Here is an 8,753-nt window from a genome sequence, read left to right on the forward strand (position 1 = left end):
GCCAGGGGTGACATTCCCACGTGTGGAGGCTGCCCAGTGGTCCCAGGTCTTGAGCACAAGAGTAGCTCTGGGCAGCCAGAGGTTCCAATGATAGGGACCCTAGGCCTTGGTCCCAGGCACCTCACCATCCAGGTCAAGGTCACCCTTCAATTGAATTAGTGACCTGGAGGTTCTCCAGACTCAGCCCATGGACTTTACCCCCAAGCAAGTGGAGAGGTGGAAGAGAATGGCCCCCAAATTCGGTGTGCATGTACATGCACATCCCAGACACAGATGCAAGGCCAGGTTGCTAGAGAGATCTGGATCAGACACCCCTGCCCTTGGAGGAGGAGGAGCGGGGCTGGGGTGGCAGAGAGGGCTACCTGGAGGAGGGGACATTGGGATCTGCTTTAAGGGCTGAGGAAATACTAGAGGGTCCATCTTGCAGACAGGAAAGAGGCCGGGGGGTGGGGTGTTGGCACCGCTAGAGTTGGGAAAAGTCAAGAAACGAGACTGGAGCCTCAGGTCAGCCCAGAGGAACCTGAACTTAACCCATGGGCAAGGGACAACTGGGGAGGGAGGCTAGGAGGGAGGCTGTCAGGTCGGTGGCCAGAAGATCATCTTGTCACCCAGGCTTAGAGATGGGACCCAGGTGGCACAAGGCCCAGGGGCTGCATGGGAAAAGGGTGAGGGTTAGAATCTTCCCCACACACAGACTGTGGGCCTCCCAAAGGCACCTGCTCACTGTTTTCCAGCAGCCACAAGTAACATGGGCAAGAGTCCAAAGTGGGTTGGAGACAGCTGCCTCCTAATTCTCTCCCCACCCTACTATAGTCCCCTCCCTGGCGCAGCCCGCCCCCCTCACTCCATGCCCTTTGCATTTTCCCCTGAACCAAGCACCGCCTCCTGCAGGCTGTTCAGAATCCTCCCTCAGCTATCCCCTCTGAGCCCCCCACCACACCCCAACCCCAGGTCTGAGCTATTCTTGCCAGAAACACTGTTCTAAACTCACCAAACTAGCAATCCACGCCTAATCTAAGCCCACCCTTTGGACTCCCTCCCTTTGACACCACCCATTGAGCCAAGGGGCATAGCCTCAGCTGCCCACGAGGTGCCCAGGCTACATGGAAGGAACACAGCACATACAGTCCTTCAAGGGACCCGCCCAACCCATGACCTTGACGGCCTGCCTTGAGATGATCCCCAGACCCAGTCAAAAGCTTTACACCCGGACATGTGTTTAAATGTGTGTGGCCGCTGAGTGAACACTCAAATCCAAGGGCCCTGCAGGCAACTGCTTGTGTCCAAGCGACTGCGGTTCCTCCATTAGCGCAGAATGCCGCCAATGCCCCCTTGATCCTAGGGGTAAGAAGGTCTAGGGAATGTGAAATTAAAAAGGGTCCCCTTCAGGGTCAAAGTAGGTACACCGGTGGCTTAGGACGGAGAAAGCAGAAGTGCAGAAGGAGGCCTGGAGAACAAATTCCCTTAGAATGAAGCTGCTGGCCCAGGGCCTCCCAAGTTGCAGTCCCGGGCCTCACGAGCGGAAGCGTCGGGAGACATGGTGTTCTAGCCTTGAATAGTGAAGCTGAGGCTGGGCGACCGGGAAGGCCGCTGAGAACCGCGCTGAGTCCGGTGACGGTGAAGCCGGGGGAGGAGTGGGGGAAGGGACCGCTTCAAGGGGGAGGGGCCTCAGAGGCTCCCCGGGAGCGCGGGGACGGTCAAGTCAAGGCGGTCAGACCAGGGCGCAGCGGCGGGCGACCTTTGCGCAGGGCGGGGCGGGGCCGGGTCCCCGGCACCCTCCCCCCACCCAAGACGCGCGGCCGCGGAGGAGCCGAGCGCCCTGGAGGCCGTGCCGGGACCGAGCCGGGGTCCGGGCGCCGCCACTATGGACATCCCGCCGCTGGCCGGCAAGATCGCGGCTCTGTCGCTCGGTGCCCTCCCCTGGTCCTATGCGCTCAACCACGTCTCGGCGCTCTCGCAGTGCGTGAGGGGAGGGGCCGGGGCGGCCTCCGGGAGGGGGGCGGGCGGCGGCCGCGGGCGGCGGAGCCGGGTTGGCGGTGGCGGGGAGAGAGGATGCGCGGGCGGCGAGCCTGGCTCCCCCGAGCCCTGAGTCCCTGCGCAGCTTCTGCCAGGAGGAAGGGACCTAGGCCAGAACTACCCCCAGCCCCTGAAGTGCCCTCTCCGCCGGCCAGGAGGCTGTGTGGTGGGGGTGGGGGCGGTCCTGGGACGTTTAGGGCTTGAGGAGAAAGGAGGCTGAGAAGCAGAGCCCCCCACAGGGCAGAGTTTTGGAGGGTTTCTGGGGTTTCCCAGGGATGTGCCCAGCTCCAAAGTTACCAAAGGTCAAAGTATTGCCCCAGATAAGGGCCTGATGACCCAGCTCTTGACACATGGACACTCGGACACGCGTTCTATTCCACCAACCCTAGCAGATGGCCCCTCCATTGCCTGTCGGAGGCCTGAGACTTTCTTCTGTTAAGGTTTGGCCCACCCTGTCTTTAGCCTCAGTTTCGCCTACATGCTGTGACCTCCCTTGTCTCCTAAACTAAACCCCAGCCCTGTGGATCCTGCCACTGGAGTACCAGGCATATGCAAGCCCCTCACACTCCCAAACCTGGCTCAACTCAAGACAGGGTACAGGGAGTATTGCCTGTGGGGTTGGCTCCTTGGGTACAAATTCCTGGCTCCATCCCCTTGGATGAATGAGTCAGGTTGCTTCTGGGAGCCTGAGTTTCTTCAGTGTGTAATGAACATAATCCTCGACCTCGTCCCATAGTTATAAGGATTACAAATTTTGTGCAAAGACTTGTGTGGTCTTATCTGATTACTATAATTGTCATTGTTGGTCCGATGGGGCCAGGATGGGGATCTTAGGTGTCAGAGAGGTCCATGAGAAGGTAGGAGCCTGGACAAAGTGTAGAGGAGTCTGGGACCCTGGATAGCTTTCCCAACCACCCACTCTGCCCACCTGTGTTGGCGGCTTCCAACCTAATTTCTATTTCTTATCTATGCAACTGGTTGACCTGTCTTATCTGGTTGATGGGACAGATCAGGGTAGGGGTGGGGTGGAGTTGACAGAAGCATTTGGACTTCAGCTAGGAGGAGTCAGGAGTTTCAGAAAGTGAGGTGTACAGTGCTGAGCACTAGAGACCTGGCAGGGGCTTGGGAGCTGGGTCTGACCACAGAGTGGCTTGGTGATGTTGAATGACTGACAGCAAATTGAGTTAAACACGTATCAGCAAGTGACGGGATGGACTGTAGAGTCAGAAAGAGTTGACTGATGCCCCCTCTGTACTTGGCCTAAGTTGGGCAATGATTCTGAGGAGTCAGGGAGGGCTTCCTGGAGGAGGAGCCATGAAAGATAGGCCATGAAGGATGAGTAGGCATTTGCCAAGTGGAAGAGACTTCTGGAAGGAGTTTCCAGGAAGGAGAAACAGCTCAGGCAACAGCCTAGTGATGGGAAAGGGTAGTTGCAGGGAACGAGATTCCTGGATGGAAAGACACTTCAGTCTCAACATCTGGAGCACCCTAGAATCTGCTTTTGCCCTCACCAGGGTGGGTGGGGCCTCAGCACTGGGCCTGGCCTCTCTGACTTGTTTTCCCTCTCCACAGCCCCCTGGGGCTGGCATTGGTGAGTGCCTTGATCCTGGGTCTGCTTTTTGTGGCTATCTACAGTTTGTCCCCCGGCGAGATCTACTATGACCCACTCTATGCTGGTGAGTCAGTCGGAGAGAACTGTGTGAGCAGGGGCCTCCGCCATCCCCTTGAAGGGCTCCCATCAGGCTGGAGAACCTCAAAAAGACTGGAGAAACTTCATTGGTTGGGGAACCTCAGAGGGTCTACCCCTTCAGACGTGGGGCTCCTGAGAGCAGGACTGTATCTTCCCATCAGACTGGGAACCTCTGAAAGACCACACTTCCTCATCACTTGGGGTTTCCTGGGGGCAGGGTCAGTGCCTTCTCAGCCTGAGGCCTCCCAAAGGCAGGGACTGTGCCGCCTCAAGAGGCAGGGCTGTCGGTCCTGTGACTTGTGGAGGGGCGACTGGGAGCAGTTGGGTGTGGTTCCTTGCCTGGACTCTGGTTCCCAGACAAGTGGCCTCAGGCCCCCCCCACGTCCGGGCCATGCCCCGCCCACTCTCCCCACAGTGTTCGCTGTCTTTGCTTTCACCTCGGTGGTGGACCTCCTTATTGCTCTCCAGGAAGATGGCTACGCGGTGGGCTTCATGGAGTTCTTTACCAAGGAGGTATGTAGGGGGCCGCCCGGGATGCCTCCTGCCCTGCTGCCCAGCTGAGCCCTGACCTGCCCCTGCAGGGAGAGCCGTATTTGCGCACTGCACATGGAGTCTTCATCTGCTACTGGGATGGCACGGTTCACTACCTCCTCTACCTGGCCATGGCTGGTGCCATCCACAGAAGGTGCATGGTGGGGGAGTGGAGGGGGGTGGCACCTGGATCCTGGGAAGGAGATCAAGTTCTCGGGGGGGGGGGGTCCCATGCCTGGGTGCAGTCAGCAGTGTCTGTAGGGGAAATCAGGCCTCTCTAGGGCTCCAGCCAGGAGTGGCCAGGAGAAGGTTCCAAGGAATGTTACAGGTGTAAGTGGTAGTCAGCTCTCTTCTCTTGTACACTCCTGTGCCTAAGCAATCATTTCTGTCCCTGGACAGATGGTCTGTTCAGTCCCTCATTCATCTCCCTGTTGTCCCTTCTGTCCTGGACAAAACTGGGAGGGACCCAGAGCTGGGGAGCCCAGGGTGGACTCTGGGCCATGGCTAGGGCTCTGAGACTGGGGAACAGGCATCTGTTGGTCACCCCTCCATCCCCCACCCTAGGAAGAGATACCGGAACCTTGGACTGTACTGGCTGGGATCTTTCATCATGAGCATCCTGGTGTTCCTCCCAGGAAACATCCTTGGTAAGGACTGGACTTTGAAGGATCCCGTCTCCTCAGGCTGGGTTACTGTCCTGTGCCTAGAAGGTTCATAGGTAGGTCTTGGGAGGTAGAAGGGAGAGGCAGCCCAGTATGTGGGGGTGGCTGAGCAAGAGGGACACCCAAGATGTATCCAGGAGAAGCAAAGAACAACTGAAATATAGAAGCCATATCCAGAAAATAAATCGAGGCAGGCCAGGCTGAGGAGTCTGGACACCATCTTATGAGCACTGGGGAGCCAGAGGTGCTAGAGCTTGAATAAAGACTGCATTTATGAATTATTACTTCCAGCCAGGGATTCTGGTGTGACTCACCTATGGGTCTGGCCAGGCCCGGGTGATCCTTGATGAGTGACATCCCCCTCTCTCCTACCATGACAGGTAAATACAGCTCAGAGATCAGACCTGCCTTCTTCCTTGCCATCCCCTATGTGCTAGTCCTATGCTGGGCTGGCACGAGGGTCTTCAACCAGTCCCGGGCACCAACCTGCTGTACCCCCGATGTGGTAAGTGCCTTGCTGCCAGACAGTTCCTTGCGCCAACATGCCTGAATGCCCCTCCCCCCCAATTAGAGTTGCTTCTGATCAAAAACATTGCCTCTTTGGAAGGATCTCGTTGGCCTTTAGGAAAGAAGAGATGAGCCTTTATCGAGTGCCTGTTGGATACCCGACTTCTCACACTGTCTCTCTCCCATGGGGCAGGTACAGGAGGAACAAAGAAAGGGCATCCTGCGACGCCCGGTTGACCTGGCCCTTGTCATATACCTCACCCTCGCTGGGTTCTTCACCCTCTTCCGGGGCCTGGTGAGTCTGCAGTGGCCAGCCTACCTTTCTTCTACCTCCAACCCCCTTTCCTGTCCCCACCAACCATGTTCCTTTCACCAGTGCAAAAAGGCCACTGCTCTCCTGTCTGGTCATCCAGGGAAGTTCTTCATCAAGTCTGATCTGAGTGTTCCATGACAAAGCCCCATTCTCTGTAATCTTCCCAACAAAGTGAAAGAACCAAGCCTCAGGGAGGCCAGAGCAAGGGGTATGGGAGGGTGGAGAAGGCTTCTTGTGGGAAAAATGTTTGAGGTGGGTTGTTGGTTTGTCTGTCTGCCCCAGGTGGTGCTTGACTGCCCCACAGATGCCTGCTTTGTCTACATCTATCAGTACGAGCCATACCTACAGGACCCTGTGGCCTATCCGAAGGTGCAGGTGAGAGGGCAGATGGGAAGAGAGGGCCATATGGTCCTGCCATTGGTAGAGGTCTAGTAAGTCCTCTCTGAAGCAGGTACCAGAAACACAAGTCAATCTGTATCTGTTGTCCTACCAAAAATGTCTGTCTTCCAAAATGAAGACAGATATGGTCTTCAAGTATGGCTGGATCTAGGAGCTAAGGATAACTGTCTCTGGGCTCTGCTTTCTTTGCATGGACTCCACTCCCAGGTAGTCACTTTGTGGGACTGTGGTGACAGCCCTGGGCAGCAACAGGCCTCCATCTGCCCTACTTAGCCACCCCAGAGGAATGTGAGCGATTATTTCTCCAGAGCTTAAGCACAAATCTCAGGCAGACTCTGATTGGCCCATGTGCCATCATCACTGAATAACATGCACATCCTGTCACTGATCATTATGGCCAGGGGGGCTGGAGTGTTCCAGTTCCCAGGCCAGGGTCACATGCCCCTTGTGGAGTAATGTGGGTGGGCTCAGTGTGTGTGTGCATGTGGTGGCAGTGGTTGGGGGAGGGGCAGATATTGTGAGGAGCAATGTGCACAGGGTTGGGACGTGCAGAGAGCCCCCATCCTGAGTGGGTTCTGAGGCTGGCCAGATCCTCCCTCCACCTCAGGGGGCTCAGGGAAGCCGCTGCTGCTCATCCTGTGGTTTGTATGCCCCTCAGATGCTAGTGTACATGTTCTACGTGCTGCCCTTCTTTGGCCTGGCTGCCTATGCCCTCATCTTTCCTGGCTGCTCTTGGCTGCCTGACTGGGCCTTGGTGTTTGCTGGAGCTGTTGGCCAGGTATGGTAGGGTGTGGGGGAGGTGCAGTGGGGTCTGTAGGGAAGAAAGTTTCTGTCTACCCATCAATTGCTTTTGTGCTTTCCCTGAGCAGGGGGATGCTGAGCCTCTGAGAGGCCCCAGCCCCAGCCTGATACCTTAGGATTCCCTAGTCTCGGGGAGAAAGTACCTGACACTAACACTCCCAACCCCATGGTGGTGGGGGGGGGGGTCAGAACTGGAGAGAGGTAAAGATAAGGGCTGAGAGCAATTCCAGAAGGGGAAGATTTCCTAGGAGAGTGAGCCTAGGAGCTGGGCTTTGATGTATGGGTATGAGTTCTCTAGGCAAGGAAGAGCATTTCAGGAATTGGAACAGCATAAAGATGCTAAGGGGGATAATGGTTTAGCAGAGCCACAATATGGATAGAGGCAGAGGCAAGAGAATTTGACAGCTAGATGCTGAGGGCTTTGAACTCTGAGCTTGGAAGAGCCATGGAATGTGTCTGAGCTGTAGAGGGCCCAGTCAGAGCTAGGGGGCCTGTTTCAGGGTTCCTGATGGAAAGTGATAAAGCCTGGGCCTAGGCCTGAGCAGTGGAGGCCAAGAAGACATCCCCAGGGTAGAATCAACAGGATTTGTGTCAAGTGTGCTGCTTGGGGTAGGGAAGAGCAAGAGGAGGAACTGGACCCAGATCAAGGAGATGGGAAACAGGGAGGGCCCAGCAGAGAGTGAAGATGGTTCTGGTTAGACAGCTGGGGAGAGGCTCACACACAGATGGACAAGGACACAGGAAATGTGGGGACAGGGAAATTTAGAGGCAGACAGATGGGCTAGAGAAGGGAGACAGGCCAGCAGCCAGTGAGAGGGACAGAGACCCTCTGGGCTCCCTAGGGTGGGATGCTGGTGATGCTGGGACTTGTTCTTTCCTGGCCCCTGACATGCATCCTCTCTGTATGGCCACTAGGCACAGTTCTCGCACATGGGTGCCTCCATGCACGTGCGCACGCCCTTCACCTACCGTGTGCCTGATGACGCCTGGGCCTGCTTCTTCGGGTGCAACCTGCTGTATGCGCTGGGTCCCCATCTGCTGGCCTTCCGCTGCCTGTGGCGGCCTGCTTTCTTCCTGCGCCCACCCCCTGGTCCCCTGGACCGCCACAAGAAGGATCACTGAGAGTGCTGGGGACTCCCCAGGACTCTGTTTCCATGCCCAGACAGCCCTGCTCTGGGAAGGGTGGGCTGGGTCTTTTAGAGGCAGGAAGTACATCTCCAGGTGTCTTTGGTCCTGGCTATGGTGGTATCAGGCCAACGCATGGGATGGGACAACTAGGGGCTAGATGTTCCCTTTAGAGCCAGACACGCTCAGCTGTCACGGTACCCCAATCCCACACGGACTGTTCTACTACAGAATTTACCCATCATACCCCCATGGATCCTTTTAGTAAAAAACAAAACAAAACAAAACAAAAACAAACAAAAAAATCTTTTGATGCCCAAATATTGCTGCTGCCTGAGTGTTTCGGGATTCAGAGGTGAGGGACCTGCTTCTCAGACCCCATGAGGGCCTACCCATCACTGCCAGCACGAACATCAGGAACTGGAGGTACTGGCCAGCAGAAGTCTGCCTCTGGTTGGCGTGCACAGCTCCATCTTCCAGATGGGGAAAACTGAGGCTCAGAGAGGTCCAAAGACCTGCCTGAGGTCGCAATCAGGAGAGAAACATCCAAAATCCAAGCTCTGACAATAAATTATAATAACTAATTTCGTGGCAGTTATTAAGCTCCTACAATATACCATTACCAAGGGCCAAACTCAAGTGCTACATGCTGGATCTCACCCTACAGTCCAGATGGGGAAACTGAACCTGTAGGCAGTAAAGTTCCTGG

At 56.2% G+C, this 8,753-nt stretch overlaps 1 protein-coding gene across 2 annotated transcripts; it reads left to right on the top strand.

Moving 5' to 3' along the window:
* The first annotated feature begins 1,808 nt into the window (after positions 1 to 1,808).
* TM6SF2 (transmembrane 6 superfamily member 2) lies at positions 1,809 to 8,131 on the top strand. Of its 2 annotated transcripts, XM_028087231.2 has the most exons (10): positions 1,809 to 1,959; positions 3,589 to 3,692; positions 4,122 to 4,219; positions 4,288 to 4,391; positions 4,802 to 4,884; positions 5,280 to 5,404; positions 5,600 to 5,701; positions 6,002 to 6,094; positions 6,777 to 6,896; positions 7,835 to 8,131. In XM_028087231.2, exons 1-10 carry the CDS (start codon positions 1,865 to 1,867, stop codon positions 8,039 to 8,041), a joined length of 1,131 nt encoding a protein of 376 aa, XP_027943032.1. In that variant the 5' UTR covers positions 1,809 to 1,864; the 3' UTR covers positions 8,042 to 8,131. The 2 variants fall into 2 exon arrangements, with proteins under 2 accessions (XP_027943032.1, XP_027943031.1); XM_028087230.2 differs by having other exon boundaries at positions 3,589 to 4,219.
* The last annotated feature ends 622 nt before the right edge of the window (positions 8,132 to 8,753 follow it).

The sequence above is a fragment of the Eumetopias jubatus genome, unplaced genomic scaffold (assembly GCF_037043125.1).
Source record: "Eumetopias jubatus isolate StellerSeaLion01/CBP00866 unplaced genomic scaffold, mEumJub1_p1.0 scaffold_1, whole genome shotgun sequence".
Lineage (NCBI taxonomy): Eukaryota > Metazoa > Chordata > Mammalia > Carnivora > Otariidae > Eumetopias > Eumetopias jubatus.

Coding starts and splice junctions, on each gene's coding strand:
- TM6SF2 (XM_028087230.2), top strand. CDS start 1,865: ATGGACATCCCGCCGCTGGCCGGCAAGATCGCGGCTCTGTCGCTCGGT. Junction 1,960..3,588: donor CACGTCTCGGCGCTCTCGCA/GTGCGTGAGGGG, acceptor CCCTCTCCACAG/CCCCCTGGGGCTGGCATTGG. Junction 4,220..4,287: donor TGGAGTTCTTTACCAAGGAG/GTATGTAGGGGG, acceptor CTGCCCCTGCAG/GGAGAGCCGTATTTGCGCAC.